This window comes from Etheostoma cragini, chromosome 6 (genome assembly GCF_013103735.1).
Source record: "Etheostoma cragini isolate CJK2018 chromosome 6, CSU_Ecrag_1.0, whole genome shotgun sequence".
Taxonomy (NCBI): Eukaryota; Metazoa; Chordata; class Actinopteri; order Perciformes; family Percidae; genus Etheostoma; species Etheostoma cragini.
The window spans coordinates 17,735,789-17,753,732 of record NC_048412.1 but is presented as its reverse complement, the minus strand read 5'-3'; the positions used below and the strand labels follow the sequence as shown (position 1 = coordinate 17,753,732).

General features: G+C 41.0%; 1 protein-coding gene and 1 long non-coding RNA gene across 2 annotated transcripts in view; one reads left to right on the top strand and one right to left on the bottom strand.

Annotated features, from left to right (window-relative positions):
• Positions 1–419: 419 nt before the first annotated feature.
• Positions 420–17,944, bottom strand: part of adamtsl4 (ADAMTS-like 4) — a 33,851-nt gene continuing 16,326 nt past the window's right edge. Inside the window, exons 5-17 of the mRNA XM_034875011.1 lie at positions 15,914–16,016; positions 8,369–8,508; positions 7,685–7,889; positions 7,068–7,252; positions 5,429–5,579; positions 4,629–4,883; positions 4,304–4,433; positions 3,425–3,629; positions 3,028–3,201; positions 2,751–2,930; positions 2,127–2,306; positions 1,835–1,982; positions 420–1,681 (exon numbers count right to left, since the gene is read on the bottom strand). Of these exons, the coding sequence (XP_034730902.1) occupies positions 1,551–1,681; positions 1,835–1,982; positions 2,127–2,306; positions 2,751–2,930; positions 3,028–3,201; positions 3,425–3,629; positions 4,304–4,433; positions 4,629–4,883; positions 5,429–5,579; positions 7,068–7,252; positions 7,685–7,889; positions 8,369–8,508; positions 15,914–16,016 (2,187 nt within the window). The 3' untranslated portion in view covers positions 420–1,550. The remainder of the gene's footprint in view (positions 1,682–1,834; positions 1,983–2,126; positions 2,307–2,750; positions 2,931–3,027; positions 3,202–3,424; positions 3,630–4,303; positions 4,434–4,628; positions 4,884–5,428; positions 5,580–7,067; positions 7,253–7,684; positions 7,890–8,368; positions 8,509–15,913; positions 16,017–17,944) is intronic.
• The window catches only part of LOC117946756, a 10,705-nt gene continuing 6,505 nt past the window's right edge, over positions 13,745–17,944 (top strand). Inside the window, exon 1 of the long non-coding RNA XR_004657093.1 lies at positions 13,745–13,756. This is a non-coding gene — a long non-coding RNA (uncharacterized LOC117946756). The remainder of the gene's footprint in view (positions 13,757–17,944) is intronic.

Genomic DNA, 17,944 nt, shown 5'->3' with positions numbered 1-17,944 from the left:
GTGGCACGCCCTCATACTCTATAGATAAAACAGAGAGCTCAACACACAGGGTGAAAAGAGGAGCTGCAGCAATTTGCAGTACAACAAAAATATGTTTGTATGTTTTTTTTGAAAATTAAACAAAGTAAACCTATTCTGATATAACCTCTAAATATGAACCTGAAACCTGAAAATAAGCATAACATGAGCACTTCAAAAACATTTAAATTAGCCACACCAATGCACAGGATGACATGTTCCTTCATTAATATGAACATGGACACTGTAGTTTATTTGGAGACAATCCCACATACACCAACCTGGTCTTATAAATACTAAGGTGTGGTAATCTGCATCTGAAATTAGTCCCCCAACAAATGCACTATTTTCTTTTGTTTGATTGACATTTGCTAAAAACTACAGAGCCAAGCTATTTTAGAAAATGAGTGAGGTTTGAAAAAAACTATGTATTTGTGATTTGTTTTTATTGATTTTCATCATCAAACGAACACATTGTTGGTTTGGTCTTTTATGTGATTTGTTAGAAAAGTAGAAAAGTATAGAATCATCTTATCGCTTGACAGTTTAATTATTTTGTCTGTCATTCAGTAAGCAGCATTGTCTTTAGTTTTGTAAGAACATGACTGCAACTAGGAGTTTTGACACCTTAGCAGTGGATTTAAACACAACTCAAACAGCTCTCTTTAAAAAGACCTACATGTACAGTATGTAACTGACATGAATAGGACCGTACAGACTGTGCTGCTTGTTAAACATCGACGTCTAATCATCCTTGTTTAGCAAGAAATCTCACTTCTTCACACTCCGATATATTTGGTCACTAACTGCCATTATCACCCCACTCCTTTGGTTCATCTGTCCAAATACTGAATAGAACAATAAGAGGACGCTTGAGGAAATATTTTTGGCAAACAGAAAAAAGATGAACGATATGTTAATTAAATCCTTCTAGCTTAGTTGGGGGGTCTGCAGTGTACAGAAACACAGTAGATCTATTCCAGTAGATCTTCAGTACAAGTAGTACTACAGTATACACAGTTTATCTAGCACACATGGTAATTATTTGTTCAGCACGTTTCTTTGCATAATTAGTGGTATGCATGTTTGATTACATTTTTTTTAAGATTCTGTAGATTAAGGAGAATCTTAGAAAAAAAAGCCTACATTTGCTGTTGAAACACAGCTGTGTCCTCAGTGAGCACCTTCCATTATAATCTATCAGCCTTAGAAATCAGCCTCCAAGAGCTGAAATCACAGCAAACGCATCACTCAGCCCTTAGTGACATATTGTGAACCTGTTAAAGCTAACGCACAAAGAAAACAGATGCAATCCCAGTGGAATAAGAGGTTCTAAAATCGTATACAGAGAACTGGAAAAAGGAACTGGCTGCTTTCACAGTTATTTACCGGAAGAATCAAGAGAAAATTGCTAAATGTTGTCTGACAGCCAACACAAGGATTATGTCTACTCGGGTCTGTCCATTTCTACAGACTTCTCATTTCAGCCCTTTTGACTATCGCACGCCTGTACTGTTTGCGCGATTGGCTGGTCACTGCCTTTTGGCCCGCTGAGCACTTTGGGTGCAAGAGGCACAGCAGGCAGTCTTGTAGTAGGAGTAGACGCACAGCCGGGCCTGAACCACCATCACACAGTTGTGACGTCTGTCCCGACAGTTTTCATCTGTGAACAGAGAGGAGAGAGAGGTTGGTGGCAAGGAAGAAAAAGACATACACACACACACACACACACACAGACACACATACACACACACACACACACACACACACACACACACACACACACACACACACACACACACACACACACACACACCTGTTACTTGTGGACTGCAGGGTATTGTGTTGCAGATTTGCTCCTGTTCGGGTTTGGTGTTGAAATCACATTCATGGTTGTGTTTTTTATCTGCTTTTAGACAGCGTACCTCCCGCATTTGTAAACCTTTTCCACAAGATCGTGAGCACTGAGAACAAAGAGAGTGTACAAAACATAGTTTTGAATTAAAATACATCCGAGTTGTCCTGACCAATTTTGTCTCTTCCGTCACATTATTTCTCTTTCCAACATTTTATTCTGAGATCCCCCTCCCTCTTTCCTCATCTCTCACCGTGCTCCACTCTGTTGTAAACCACTGTGGCTCACACTCTTCCATCTCACACTCTTGAACCGCGGCAGGTTTGTCCAGACGAGCGCACTCGCTGGCTGGTGCGAAAGTAAAATCATTCCCCATCTTCTGGACACAAATTATGTCTCGTCGCTGAGTTCCATTCCCACAGGGGACATTACACTGGAAAAAGAACAAAAAATCTCTAAACCAGGAGTAATTACTGCAACATGACTTCCCTTTTACTCCAAAACAATTATTCAAAACCTTTATGTGCAAAAAAAACCAAAAGAATTAAATAAGATATGAGCTGACACAAAATCCTAATTGAAGTTACTGGAATTGTATTAACTAAAAGGAACAGTTAAATTTGTGCAAACTCAATTCAAGCTTTATCGTAAAATGCAACGTTTTGGTCATGGACTTCTGTCAGGCATCAAACACAATGTGAAACAACAATGTTTTATTCTAGAAACTAAGAATAAGAAGTGGAAAAAAGAGAGGAAAAAAATACATTGACTTTTTCTAAAATTACTTGTAGTAAAAAAAATATGGACACAGTTTGCCTTTCAGATCTAGTTTTCTTCCCTTCGTCTCTGCATTTCCTTCATTCTCTATCCACCCTACCTGTGTCCAGGGGCTGCTGTACCACATGGTTATTGGCACACAGGGACCCCCGTTGCAGGCCTTCATCTCTGCCGGTTTTTCCCCAACACAGTCTCCTCCTCCTCCACCCTCTCTGACCCCTCCTTGAGTCAGACACAACACCTCCCTCCTCTGCACCCCGGGGCCACACTGTGCCGAACACTGAGGGACAAAGTGGAAGATCATGTTGAGGATTACTGTTGTGGATGTTTTGCTTGACTGTTTGCTTCCTTTGCTTCTTTGTGTGTGTTTTACTCACAGTGTTGGACCAGGCAGTGAAGTACCAGTTGGTTACACAGGGACCCATGTTGCACTCCTCACTTCCTTGCGGGCGAGCCCTGGAGTTGCACTCCTTTTCGTTCACCACGCTGCCTTGATCGCTGACGCAGCGCACACTCCTCGTCCTCCTCCCAACTCCACAGTCCACTGAGCACTGTGACAAACGGAGAGGAGAAAAACAAGAATGAGTATAAACTGATGAAAAAAACTGAACAAAAGAACTATTGCTTATTTTATCCCAACTCCACCCACTCTCTCTGTCTGTGATATGTTAGCAGATTCTGAGACACCGTTACTTTACTTTGCCTCTTTTTACCTCGTACGCAGACCCATTAGCTGATAGATTTTCCAGTCGCACACTGGTATTGTTGACCTACCGTGCTCCAGTCTGAGCCCACTTCCCAGTGGGAGCAGAGGCCGAGCTGACACTTCTGTGTGGATTCTAGCGGCGTAAGGTTGGCACAGCGCTGCGGGTGAACCATGGTGGAACGGTTCCCAAAGCTCTGCCTGCACTGGAGCTGCCTCTGCTGCACCCCAGGGCCACAGGACACACTGCACTCTGACCATGAACTGGCCTCCCAACTGAGAGAAACAATGAGAGAGGGACATGTTTAAGCTCCATTTTACAGGAGCATAACACATACTCACATGCATTCAGATACACAACTACTTCAATAACATATACTGTTGTGTCTCAGTATTAGATCACCACAAATCATGTATGCACTGACAATGACATTAATCATTATGCAAAAAATATGTGTTTTTAGATTTCTGTCAGCATGATTTGTTACCTTCCTGGCTTTTCCTCAAGTCATCACACCACTCTCAGTTTTAACATGGCACAAACCAAAGGCAATCCAAAAAAAATTTCTAGTATTCATGCTTTTTACTTGAGAAAATACTGCATTTACATCTTCATTTTATCATATCCTTTCTCTATGTAATTAAAACATATAGACAGAAATCTGCCGTTGCAGTGACATAATACCTGTTCACACCAGAAATAAGTGTCTATATCTTTAGACAAGATAGAATAAGGCAGGTTTGCTGCACTTGAATAAAAAACTTTTTGTTTTGTTTTTAGAAAATACCTGAAAACAAGGTTATTTGCATTGGATTTATACCATATTGACAACTATTTTATTTTTTGTCTAAAAAATGACATTTAAAGTACAGAAAAATCATTGTGCAGTAAAAAATAAGTAACTAGCTTCTGAAGTGCATTTTTTAAAGGTAATTGTGTGTTTTCTCACAACGGTGGGCAGGGATGTATGTTACACGGCTCGTCGTCAGGACCCGGTTTGGCTGCAGAGTCACACTTCCTCTCCGGGACTTCTTCGTCTGTATGGCGGTTTATACACTTAATTACTCTGTTGTGATGACCTACACAAAGAGATAGACACGTGGATAGATGCACAAAGTGAGAAAGATATGAGTTGTGTGTTTTTGTAACTGCACCTATGAACCACAGGGGGGAGACATCACTTTATCCAAAGTAAGTAAGTAGGAACATTTTCAGTAGTTAATTAAAACATGACATGTTTATTAGGTTCTAACAGGCATTTATGGACTACTGACCTTTGCCACAGGAAGCAGAACACTCTGTGAATCCTCCTCTTCTCCACACAAATGGTGACTGTGTGTCCGGTGGCAGGTCAGTGCGAGGTGGGATCCGAGCATTCCTATTGGGTGCAGCCCCTCGAGGACGTGACCTCTCAGGTATTCGTCGGTCCGAGGAGGGGGGAGAAAACACAGAAGAGGAGGAAGGGATAGAAGGGACCGAAATAGGAGGAGGAGCAGGAGGAGGGTCTTCTACTGACACTGTGAGAGGACCTGGGAGGGAAGGATAAAATAGATTGACATAAAGATAAATTCAAAAGGATAGGAAAGATGGGGGAAAGAGGTAAATTGGGAAACAGATACAAGTAGGAGAAAAGAACAATAAAGGAGTAGGAAAAAGGCAAAACAGGAATGTTATAATATTGGGACTAGGAGCGCAGTGAGTCAGACGCAGTGATGTCATGATGAGGTCAGGGTCTCGTGACAGCTAACATGTGGACCAGATAGCCTCCCATCTAGGTCATACACAAACACACAAACACACAAACACAAAAACACACTTGCGCAAAAAAGCCCTCACTTGGCCCACAACCACACCCATTGGGTTTCATTAAGTCATTTGGAAAGAATGAATGTTGAGATGTTTGATTTAGGGTTCAATTCTGCCACCGGCCAGATTCAACTATGTGCCAAACATGACTGTCTAGAATCCTGTGTCTCTGTGCTTCTGTATAAAACATGCAGAAAACATGGCTGTCAAAAAGTTAGCCAAACATAAGAAGTAAAATCAGAGAGTTAATGTGCAATGGACGACGTACTGCGGAGAGGTGACCTCCCTGGTTCTCGATCCCTTGGCCTCTCTTTGGGTGTCTCCTGTTCTCTCTCTGTCGGTTTCTCCCTCTCTACCTCCCTCTCCATGGGGACATAAAACTCATAGCTGATGCCCGGGTTCTCCTTGTGGAAAATGATCTGGAGAGCAAAACAGGGTGAGAGAACAGACAGAGCTTTAGGTGAAAAGTAGCCAATGACAGCAAACACCCCAATAAAACGCTTTATGGATCCCCATAGAGAAATGTACATCAGGATCAGAATGAGCTACAGCCACCAAGGCCTTGGCAGGGAATTAGTGTAATACCCTAGGATGCCTCAGGGGGTATGCTTGCAACCATGTGTCCCCTTCTTAGTAAGAAACCCTGAAGACAATCTTATAAGACTTAAAGGTTATCTTAACTTAATCAGCTGAAGTCCCATTGCAACAAAATTTGGATCGGATAGTTTTTGCCAGAGGTGGCATTGTAATTTATGCAGTTGCTCAAAACTCCTATGAACTTTGCTGGCGAAACTTTGTCACCTCAGTTCATGACAATGACATGAAGAGATTAAAGTGATACACAAAATCCCTGTTAAGCAACAACATATCATTTTTACATTTGGGTTTTTGCACAGATTAATCAAACAAGTTGCAATGTGTTAATCAGTAAGCTTTAGAGGTGCTGGTAGGCAGAGTTTGTTACCCCAGGACAGAGTAAGACTAGCTATTTCCAGTCTTTATGCTAAACTAAGCCAAGGGGCTTCTAGTGGTTAAGATGCTGATGCATGACCGTCTCTGTTTTAAGTACCTTGCACTGAGTGTTTAGATTTACCTGACCTCTCTCCTTTGCCACACTGATGTGATAGTAAGATTAAGTAAAGTGGTTGATGGCGGGAGCAACCAAACCTAAATTCTGAATTAAAAATGGGTGTACACGCCCTATAAGATCTGGTCATCACATGCTGAGAGGGACAACCTCAGATGTCCTAAAACAGCGAGTGTACAATTAAGAAACACTTTTATTTGGGCTGTTTTAAATTTTGTTGGTGGCCAAACTTAATATTGTGCAACCAGTGGCAAGGCTTTGCAGATAGCAGACTTGTCTTTCTATTTTTCATCCTTCCAACAATTTCTTTTCCAGCGTTTAATGAGCAGTCAAGCCTTACAGGGCCACTGGCGTGGTTATAAAGGTTTAGTCTTTTTATGTCTTATTTAAAAATCCCATAAATCCCCCAAAATGCAGGTGATCTCAGTGGAGATTAAACTCTGGCATGGGTGGATGCTTGCTATATTTGAACCCCCTTCTTTTCCTGTAGCTACTGGATGCAAAGCTGCCGATAACTTCTGTTCTTTAATAAGATCTTAGCCTGAGGTTAGAATTGTTATTATTAAGCCCCGGATAGCCTGATGTGGCTTAGGCTAAGCTTTAATATAGCTTTCTTCATCCCGCCATTACGCTAAAATAACGACGGCTATCTGGAATATCTTGACACAGAGCAAGAGAGCATAGCCTCGGGCTTACGAAAATGTAATAGAGATGTGAAATACACTGTCTATGTGCATGTGTGCAATTTTTATCATTAATTTATTTTTTCTATGGCCGTGCTAATGTTTGCTTACAGTGTTAAAATAAACACTGTACTTACATATAGCTGTAACTGTGTGGTGGTGGGTCCTGGAGCACTGAGGGATTCGCCTTTCTCTTCCTCCCCCTCCATCTGTGCTCTAGGTCGGGTGTAAGTGAAGGTAGTCCCTCCTGCCTTGTACTCGCCAGGAGGGTCCACAGCCCAACGCCCGTTCACCACTGACGCTCCTGCGCCACTCCTCATGGCTGGAGAGATGGGTGTGGAGTGTCAGCAAGGAGGAGACAAGGGGAATTGAGCAAGACGTTTTATTTTCTTATTTTAACCTTGTTTAGTCTACATAGTGGTGAATTTTTAGGAAATCCCTATATGCTCAAACCCACTCTCTGTCAGACAAACACAGACTTTGGAGTGCTGTCTCATTACCCAACAGGGGGAAAAATACTCTCACACACACACTTCACTGGTTCCTTATGGGCTCTAACAATACAAACTTTATCTGCTTGGAGTCTGTGAGGCCACAAAATTTACAGTCTTAGTCCAAGCCAGCGCACACATACTTGTGGGCCAAATCTTATTCCAAAATCCACAATTGCCTTGCCAACGTCTCACTTCTACTAGAGCTGCAACCAGTATTATGTATGAAGTTCTAAACTGTGATTTTGTCTATTAGATCTTACCCAGGTAATTAGGGCTTGCTCGTCTCTCTGTGATGTTAATGAATGTAGCTCCAGGCGGGATGTCCAGGATCTTGTAGTAACCAAGGGGAACCGTAATATTTTGGAAGCTTCCCGTCACCTTTCGGCAGGAGTTTTCCCGCCCACCACACACCCCACACTTGTCAATCACAGAGCCAGAGCCCAGTACCCCATCACAACCCTCGGTCTGGCAGGAGAGGAAGGTGAAAAGATGTGAGTGACGGGTCATACAATGGAGGGCGGGGGAATGGTGGCAGGGAAACAAGAGAGATGTTGGAGGAGGGGTGGGGACAGAGCGAAAAGCTACATAAATGTGGTTGACATTTCACATCCACCGCCAGTGTTTACTTCACCATTGTTTGTGTAAATTGGTAACTGTTGCTGGCCATATAATGCCAGAAACAGAAGTGTGGAATAAGGGCAAAATCAGAGAGTGAGAATGCAAATGAGAGAAAGTGGGAAAGATACAGAAAACAGAGGCCAAGAGAAGGGTAATAAAAAAAAAAAAAAAAAGGTTGGAAACACTCTGAATCTGAATGCCAGGCTTAAATGAGCCTTTAGACGTAAGACTAGGTTCTGGACCATGTCAACCCTGGCTAGACACGATAGACGTGGGCTCAGACAACCTGAAGCTAAAATCACACATTCTTATTTAAATGTGCTCACCAGACATTGTCCCTCTACACACACGTCGTTGGAGCTGAAGTTGAAGCAGGGCGTCCCGTCTCTGACGCGTTCGGCCTGGCGGACATAGAAGCGATAGCCGGCAGGTCTGCAGGTCAGCTCGCACTGTTTCTCCACACCAACTGCAACACATTGACAGAGGAAAGGAGAATTATTGCACAATGCATTGTTATAAGTGTGTGTGATCTGTTTAGCTCATTCCGGCGCCTGCCTGGTGCGGAGAAGACCCAGCTAGGAGATGAATGTCTTTCCATGTTGCTCCCCAGACTGTCCGACAGCACCAGAGTGATTAGCTATTTCCCCTGTTGCTCACTTGTGCGAGTGCATTCACTGCTGCACCTTACCATGAGATAGATACCCAGAGGAGAGGTTTAAACATAAGCCAGAGGAAGCTTCTGATTTATGAGAGGAACCCAATGGGCGCACGTAGCAGGAAGAGATATACTTGGAGAAAAAGGGAACAGAAGGGAAGAATAAAAGAAAGAGAAGACAGCTTCAAGGTGAAAGAGGAAATTGAAGTCCTTCACTGCTGAGTGAATAGGCAGACAAATACACAAGTGAGAATACAGAGGATCTCATAACAGAATTAAGGGTGGAGTACAAGGAAATATGTGGAAAAGTAAGAAGGGTATTTATGTGGTGAAATACAATAAGCAGCTTTAAAGGAATATTTTAACAACTTGGGAAATATGCTTGTTTGCTTTCTTTCCCAGTATGAAATGTGAAGACATCAATCTGTCTTTACTCCTTACAAAACCACAAATTATTTTTACATACTTGTTCATGTAAGCCTAACACACATGGACAAAGCCAGGCTAGCTGTTTTCCTCTCTTTACAGTGTCAATGATGAGCTAGGCTAACCACTGTTTACAGGTATGAATGTAGTTCACCGTTTTGATAGAAAAATAGAAGAAAATAGATAGAAAAATGTGTGGAATAAAAAACAACAACATTGCTCTGATTCTGCTGCAGCAATTTTAACACTTTTTCAAAAATACTGTTTATTTTGAGTCTGACAACGTTACAGAGGAGCATTTTTAAATTGGTCCATTTTAACACAGACATGAAATGATCTTCTTGTCTTGAAAAGAAAGTGAATAAGTGTATTTCCCAAAAAATTTGAACTATTCCTTTAGAGAAGAAAGAAAGAGACGGATGAATGGGCAAAAAAAACAACAGGAAGGGAAAATTAGTGGCTCCAATGTTCAGCATCCTCTTTAGGTTTGAGATTGGGGGTCTAGTAGTAGTTAAAGGCATCGGGCAGAGCTGGTGTGTGTTTGTGTATAGGGCTGCGTTTGTGTGTGTAAAATAGGGCTATAAACATGAGGTCATAGCACAAGTAAGGGGTCATAGATTTAGTTGCAGATGGGAGGAGGAGTGTCTGTCATTGGGAGTTCAGGGGTTAAAAGGACAAATTATGTGCTTCTGAAATTGACCTCTCCTTTTGGTGTCATATTTCCAAATTACGACAAAAATGTATTGAATTCTACATAAATATGTAGAACATGACACCTTGTTGTCAAATGTTTTGCACAGTTATATTATTCTGTCCTTCAATTAGTTTGAAAAATAGGGTATAGCCCGTCTTTAATGAAGTTGCTTTGAGATTTTTAAAGCGTTACTCTTGCCAAAATGCAACTTAGGGTCTTTTTGTGAATGTACCCGAGTCAAACTTTCGTTTGAAAGCGTAATTAGGACGGAAGCGCAGCCTTTAAGATTAACTGTATTGTAATTTTACGGTCAAATGGCCTTTTGAATGGGAGTGCTAGGGACACTCCTATAATTGCTATAAAATAGCTATTTTTAAAACACTAAGAAGGCTCGTAACAACATGTAACTTTGTATCACCAGCTTTGACACACATGCAAGCATTGAGAACATTGCTTGTGTAAACAGAGTATACTAAAAAGAAAGGTTTTTAATCCACTCTAGCTGTTGTTTCCGCTTGCAGCCATCTTTGCCAGTCAAAAGGTGTCAATCTCCAAATGTGAATGAACGGACTCAATAGGAGAAAACATTGCGTTTTAAAAGCAGTAATTTTGACGCCATTATAGATGTGCCCCTATCTCTCCAATTTAAAAGGCCATTTGACCAAAAAACGAGAATACGGGAAATCTTAAAAGTGGCGCTTTGGTCCTCATTATGCTTTTTAAACAAAAGTTTGACAAGGGTACATTCACAAAAGACCCTAGCTTGCATTTTGGCGAGAGTTACACTTTAAGTAATCAAAGTTTGGTTCTAATATTACACCAATGCCATCTAGTTTAATACGCCAAAGATTGTTTCACCATTGGAAGACCTTCTCTCCCATTTCAATAAGCCATATCACCAAGTAACCTAAAAAGCCCCTACCATCTTCAAAGCCAAGATGTTCATAGGAAATAGCCTAGAACAAAGACAAAAGGTAAAATACCTGAGCCCTGCTTTCACCTTATGTGTCTAAGAGACAATGCAGAAAGTGTGTTGTGAACTTAAAGTAACTCCATATGTCTTATGAAATTTGTTTCTTAAATTGCTACATTGAAGTGCAGCAATGCTATGGCAGGTACAGTATAGTGTATTTAGTACAAAAGTCATCATAAATGGCAAACCTCAAGATAGAAAAGAAGGATTAGTAAAACTGAACAGTTAGAATGCTATTTCATTGTTTTGTTAGTTTCCATTTTAGCAAATAAAAGCATAAGTAGTATCCTGTATTGAGTGAGCCTGTTATCATCTTTATGACAAAAAAACAGGCCAATACATGGATATGGATCTGGCATCAGCCATGTTGTGAGTCTCAACAAAAACATTTCACTTTGGACTGAGACAACATATAGTATAACATATAGTTTTGAGACTTTAGGAGTTAGACATCCTGATCTGGAGACATTAAGGAGTGAATTTTTCTCACTAAGTGGCTGGAAGTGGTCAGGAAGTCATACATGGAAAGCAATTGACAACTGAAGGCTGGATGTACTAGGTACAATGATTTGCTTGTAAATATACTCCGGAAACGTAGTAGTGGACCATCAGCATAGGTAAACATTGACTCTATGATACTTTAAGGAGCAGAGACAATTTAAATGGTACAGCAAAGACATCAGAGTTTACTTTTTTGCTGGAAAAATGTATGAATTCTGACAAATGGTTCTAAAATATGGTGAGAGAGAATATAAAACATCAGAAAAGAAAGTGCTTCATGTACAACATGGTGTCATCGGCATATGTGAAAACAATCAAGTGCCAGTGAGAGAAAGAGGAATGGAGGGGTGTCTCAAAAACTGCTTTCATTTAGAAAATGACCATCAGTGAGCATTTAATAAAGATGATTTTATATTCAAACTAATAACTGTTTTTTGTGTCAGATCAGATGACTCCAATCTACAGCAGTGTCCTGTTGTCTGCTTTGCAGAAAAGGAATTTGTTCTTTTCAACTATCTAGTATAATAATATGGGATGAAACAATATGTTTTTTTGGATTTAACTGATTTTGATTAACACATGAACGTCAATCTTTTTAGCTGCATATAACAACTGTGGAATAATTAGCATGAAAGCATTAGCTACTGTCCATGATTGCCATCCAAAAGAGCCAAACTCATTTGCCACCATTTACTTGTCTTACAATTGCAGCAACACGGATATAATGTACAGTACATATTTAGAAAGAATGAGGAAGGGAGGCAGTGTTCCCACCCTTTCTCTCTCTTTCTACCCTTGTTTTTCTCTTTCTGCCAGTCATAGTTATCTTTGAGAGATTAGACTGGAGACAGTGACAGAAAAGAGAGGGGGAGACATGTTGCCACTACTGTACTCTCTGCCTTTCTCTCTGTATGTTTCCTCCGCATCTCCCTTAGTCTCCATCTCCTCTTCATCCTGCCATGAAGTCATGTTCGAGTGCCCTCCAACTCCTAATCATCTTTGTCTCTGTTTTAGCATCTTTGAATTTCATTTGTCTCTAGCTACTGCACTCTGCTTCTCTGTTCCCCTCTTCGCCTCAATCTCGGGCCTCTCCCTCTCCCTCTCTGAGCTTAGTGTTCAGACAGTGGAATATATGTTGTCTAAATATACTTCCCCACTATCTCTCCGTCTAAACAAACTCCAACACAGAAAGAGAAAGAGTGAGGCAGTGGGACAGGAAGAGGGGAGGATGGGTGCATAGAGAGGGGATGAGGCCTTAAAAAAAGGAAATATTCAAGTAAAACAACACCTGCACGGGCAGCGCTTCCAAAACTAGAGCGGTACTGTAATTGAGTGCCAAGCTTGGGAGTGGAAACATTACCGCAAAAATAAATAACTTCTGTGGTTTGTAACCATAATGGCAGTTTTACAGTTTAAGCAATGAATTTCAAACCATAGGCCACCACACTTTGCAGTACCTACATAACAGGGCTGTCACCTTGGAGGCAAAAAATAACACACTAAGTAGCAAAAGCTGACTGCACGGTTCAATGTAAATACTTATGGGAATTAGATACAGTGCTGTACAAAGTCCTAAACAGATGAGTGCAGCTGGAGAGAAATGACTAATACACCATTCAATGTTGAAACACACAGACTCCTCGCAGCCTCCAGTGTGTTGATGGGAAGCTAGATATGAAGGTTTGGGTTGTAGCCAATAGGACCGGACTGAAGTAAACAGTGCAATACAGTTTACTTAGTAGAGTGGAAAGGGATCATATCCAGCGCAGATCAAGCAGGGCTGACCCAGCTGACGTCATCTGCAAATACCTTTGACACATACTGAACAGTATATACCCCCATCAGAGTCATCACAACCATTAAATGTGACATTTGACATTTAGAAGCTTCTTTTATCCAAAAAACATCCTCCCAGTGATATGACTTTGCTGTTTCTTTATCAGGATTCTACCAGGATTTAACCACGTACGGCCCTACCCCCACTATAAGCATTTGTCTCTGTTTTTCTTCCTGTCCTTTCACTCTGTCCTGTCCTCTCCTCTTCTCAGCAGATCTCAAGGACAAGTTGGTTTTAAAATGTGCCGAGTGGAGCAGAAGGCAAAGACGCACAGCAGATAGAGAGAATTTAGGAACAGCTCATTTCAGGATAAATACAGTAATCTCACTCTTTCCCCTCACAAACACACAAAGACGGGAGTTGGTGGGTGAAAGGAAAGCCTCCGTGTGTTTATGCAGACAGTTGATACCCCTACGATTACTCCCCATACAGATGTAGTTCGTCTAGATACATCTGCATCCTCAAAAATTGCCCTAAGGCTCCTCGGATAAGACCAAAACATATCAAAACAGCCTTTAAGGCAGGGGTCTTCAACGTTTTCCAGGCCAAGGACCCCCAAACTGATGGCGAGATGGAGCGGGGACCCCCTAATTATATATATTGTATAACATTGTGTTATATCAAACTGGTCCTATAGTGCCACGTGTAAATGTACGTTGTTATTGTGCATTCAATATTTTTGTTACATTACTCCATATGTAATACACTCTATTACATATGGAGTATTGTAACGAAAGTAATTTCGCCCTGGGATTATTAACGTATTTCTGATTGTGATTCCTCGTTGATGGGACAGGTGTTGTGAATGAAACGGTGCCCAGCTTGAAAGAGCTCCTGTGTGTCGCTGAATGTGTGCATTGATGACTGAAAGACATCTTCTGCCTCCATTTATCTGTTTACTACAGTGTGTTGAATTCATGTTAATGTGTATTTAAAGACATTTCAATTAGCGGAAAAAATTGCAGGGGGGGGGGGGGGGGGCGATATAAAAAAAAGTCTAATCAACCAAAACTTTCGCGACCCCCATGCAGTACCTCCGCTGACCCCCTAGGGGTCGCGGACCCCCTGTTGAAGACCCCTGCTTTAAGGTGTACTCCCTCTGTTGACCTTTTACACAAGTAATGCAACAGATGTTGAACAGTTGCCTGTTTACACATCCAGCTGTGACATAACAACATTAGTATTAATTTGCAGTGGTATTTCTGGCTCCCTCAATATTCATTCTCCTTTCAACTCTATTTTTCTCAACACTAATAAATATCTCCTTCTTTCACTTCTAAATTTCCTTTACCTTTTAGCTTTCTTCACTAGCTACTCATTGCCTGTCTGTGCTGATCAGGTAGTGAACAGTGGGTTAATTTAAGCTTTTACACTTAAACAGCTGCCTGCTGCATCTGGAAATGAGGTTTATGAGAGAGGTGACAGTGAAATAGTAAAGCTGCAGGAAGTAAAACAAAAAAAAAAACAATTAGCTGAAATATACTAAAATCCTCCAAGGGGAAGTTCGGGTGAAATTTTTCTGTGGGTTTGTCGATCACGCCTTTTTGCGTTTTTATCCTGTCATTCTTCATGACATCTTATTTGTGTTACATACTCTGCCAGATTTGTGTAATTTTAGTGTGTGTTATTAGACAAAATGTATGTGGTTGGTGTTGCTGATCTAGTATGACTGGCTCTACTCTCTCACAGTGTGTGTGTTGAGGAATGTCAGCCAACTGATAAAGTAATCACAAGTGGATAGACAGACAGATACAAAAACATATATGCACAAACATTTTTTTCCACATACTATCTCAGATCCATTAAACCATTCATCTAAAGTACAAGCACCTTTTTCAATACGTTTATACTGTAAATACACAGAGGCTTGTACACAAGTGTAATGACAAATACTGTTGATATCATCTCACAGCTGTGTTTCTTTCTACTCTCTTTCTCTTCCCCTCCTCCATCTCTTACTCCCAAATCCCCCCATGTTTTGTAATATTCTCTCCATCTACTCTTCTTTTTCTTTTGAATTCCTCAAATATCTGTTTAGCGTTTCTCTCTCTCTTTCTCTTCCTCCAGCATTGGAAAACAAAGATAAATAGACACAATCTTCATTATGCTGAACTATGATACACTTAACACAAAAGTAAACAAACACGCAGACACACTCACGTATGCAGTACAGAGAAACAAAGAAACACACACACACACACACACACACACACACACACACACACACACACACACACACACACACACACACACACACACACACACACACACACACACACACACACACACACACACACACACATATATACATTTGCATCCCTTCACCTCTCACCTCCCCTTCTCTGTCTTTTTCTTTCTTTCTCTATCTCACTCAGTAGGAATCTGTGTGCTTAGTCGGGCCTGGGAGGAGAAGCTTGGCAGGAAAAAAAGGGAGATGTTGAACAAATGAGAAGAAAAAGAGAGGAGGTAGAGTGTTTTGGTGTAAAGAATAAAAAGCAGATAAAGTTCCAGTCATTGTCTTTTTCTCTTGACTCTCACAACCCTTGTCACTGCATATAGTGCAAGCCAGTATGAGGAGGGAATGTGGTGGGTTGAACATGCAGTGAAAGGCCTGCCAACACAGTAATACCAGAGCAACATTTAATGACACATTTTACTGATGCTTTTTCACCCCTCCCCCTCATTTTCCTCTCCTAGCATTTAATTCTCACAATAAGCCTATTATCACATTGAAAAACTGTGTTGCTAAACCCTAAACTACCATGCGTGTTAACTCAATACTCACCCTCAGTGAAAGGTTCCCAGTTGTAGAGGCGACCCATGAACTCCTGGGTGTTAAAGGCTGCACACTGCTCTGCTCTGGAGTCCAACGCACCTCCTCCACAAACCTAGAGGACAGAAACACAGGAGGAGACAGAGAGTTTAAAATGTATTGCCACAAATAAAACTGATATGAAATAGCCCAGCTTTTAAACAAAAACAGCAAATAAATAAGGGGAGGATTAATTTAAGATTATAGAGGTAAGAGCAAACACGCCATACCCATACACCTAAACATGCACATCGGCCCTTATTTATCAACCTAACGTAGAAACAGACGCAGATATGAGCACAGAAATCCTCTTACGACAGACTTTACGTGGGATTCATGAAACACAATGGTCGTAGGCCTACATATAGGCTATAAGAAGATAGCAAAGCGTTTTCAGATGCCAATATCCTCTGTTCGGAATGTAATTAAGAAATGGCCGTCATCAGGAACAGTGGAAGTTAAAGCAAGATCTGGAAAACCAAGTAAAACATCAAACAGAACAGCTCGCAGGATTGTGAGAAAAGCAAGTCAAAACCCACGTTTGACTGCACAATCTATCCAGAAAGACCTGGCAGACACGGGAGTTGTGCTAGACCATTCCACTTTAAAGAGATACTTGTACAAATATGGTCTTCATGGAAGAGTCATCAGAAGAAAACCTCTTCTACGTCCTCACCACAAAAATTAGCGTTTGAAGTTTGCAAATGAACATATAGACAAGCTTGATGCATCGTGGAAACAAGTTCTTTGGACTGATGAGATTAAAATAGGAATTTTTGACCGCAATAGGCCAAGGTACGTTTGAAGAAGAAAGGGCACAGAATTCAATGAAAATAACCTCCGTCCAACTGTTAAGCATCGGGGTGGATCAATCATGCTTTGGAGTTGTATTGCAGCCAGTGGCACAGGGAACCTTTTACAAGTAGAAGGAAAAATGGATTCAATAAAATATCAACAAATTTTGAACGCTAACTTGATACCATCTGTGAAAAAATTGAAGTTAAAGAGAGGATGGCTTATGCAAAGGGATAGTGATCCTAACCACAACTCAAAATCCACAGGGAATTACATCAAGAGGCATAAACTGAAGATTTTGCCATGGCCTTCACAATCTCCTGAACTCAACATAATTGAAAATATATGGATAGACCTTAAAAGAGCAGTGTGTGACAGACAGTCCAGAAATCTCAAAGAACTGGAAGACTTTTGGACTGAAAAATGGGCGAAGATACCTCAAACAAGAATTTAAAGACTCTTGGCTGGCTACGATAAATGTTTCCGAGCTGTGATACTTGCCAAAGGGGGCAGTACAAGGTATTAACTCTGCAGGGTGCCCAAACTTTTGCAGATGCCATTATTTTGTTTTCCGTTATTTTGAAAGTGCAAATGGTGAAAATAAAATCTAACTTAATGTGACATGTTTTATGAACATTATTATGTCTAATCTGTCATTTGATGCCTTTTGGAGATTTTTTCATCTTTTCTTATGCACATTAATACAAATTTTTACCTGGGGTGCCCATACTTTTGAGCCCCACTGTATGGTATACTCCTAATAATAGACTATGCTTATATTGAAATCTCTTAGGCCTACATGTAGGTTTACCTGTATTTAATTAAACACACAGTAGCAGAGTTTATGCAGTGTTTCTATTTTTATTTTACTCGTGAAAACAATGTTTGTTTTGTGAGTCAAAGCCAGGCAACCGTGAGCTGTGAGGGATAGAGTGTGTCTGGCGTGTATATAAGGGTTCCCTCCCCTCCATTGTGTGCCCTATTGCTCGGATCATAGAGGTCTTCTAAAAGAGCCAGATCTGCCATTGTCGATAAGTGATCAACTGATGACTTCACCTTCTCCTGTTATATGCTGCCCCACAAGTCCACACTAACTTGAAAACTTGCGTACACAAGATCAGACCAGACGGGACAATTCTTTGCAGGCTACGCTCACATTCAATGCCTTGCTTTGCGTAGGAATCGGTGTATGTCCGTCCAACGCCTGTT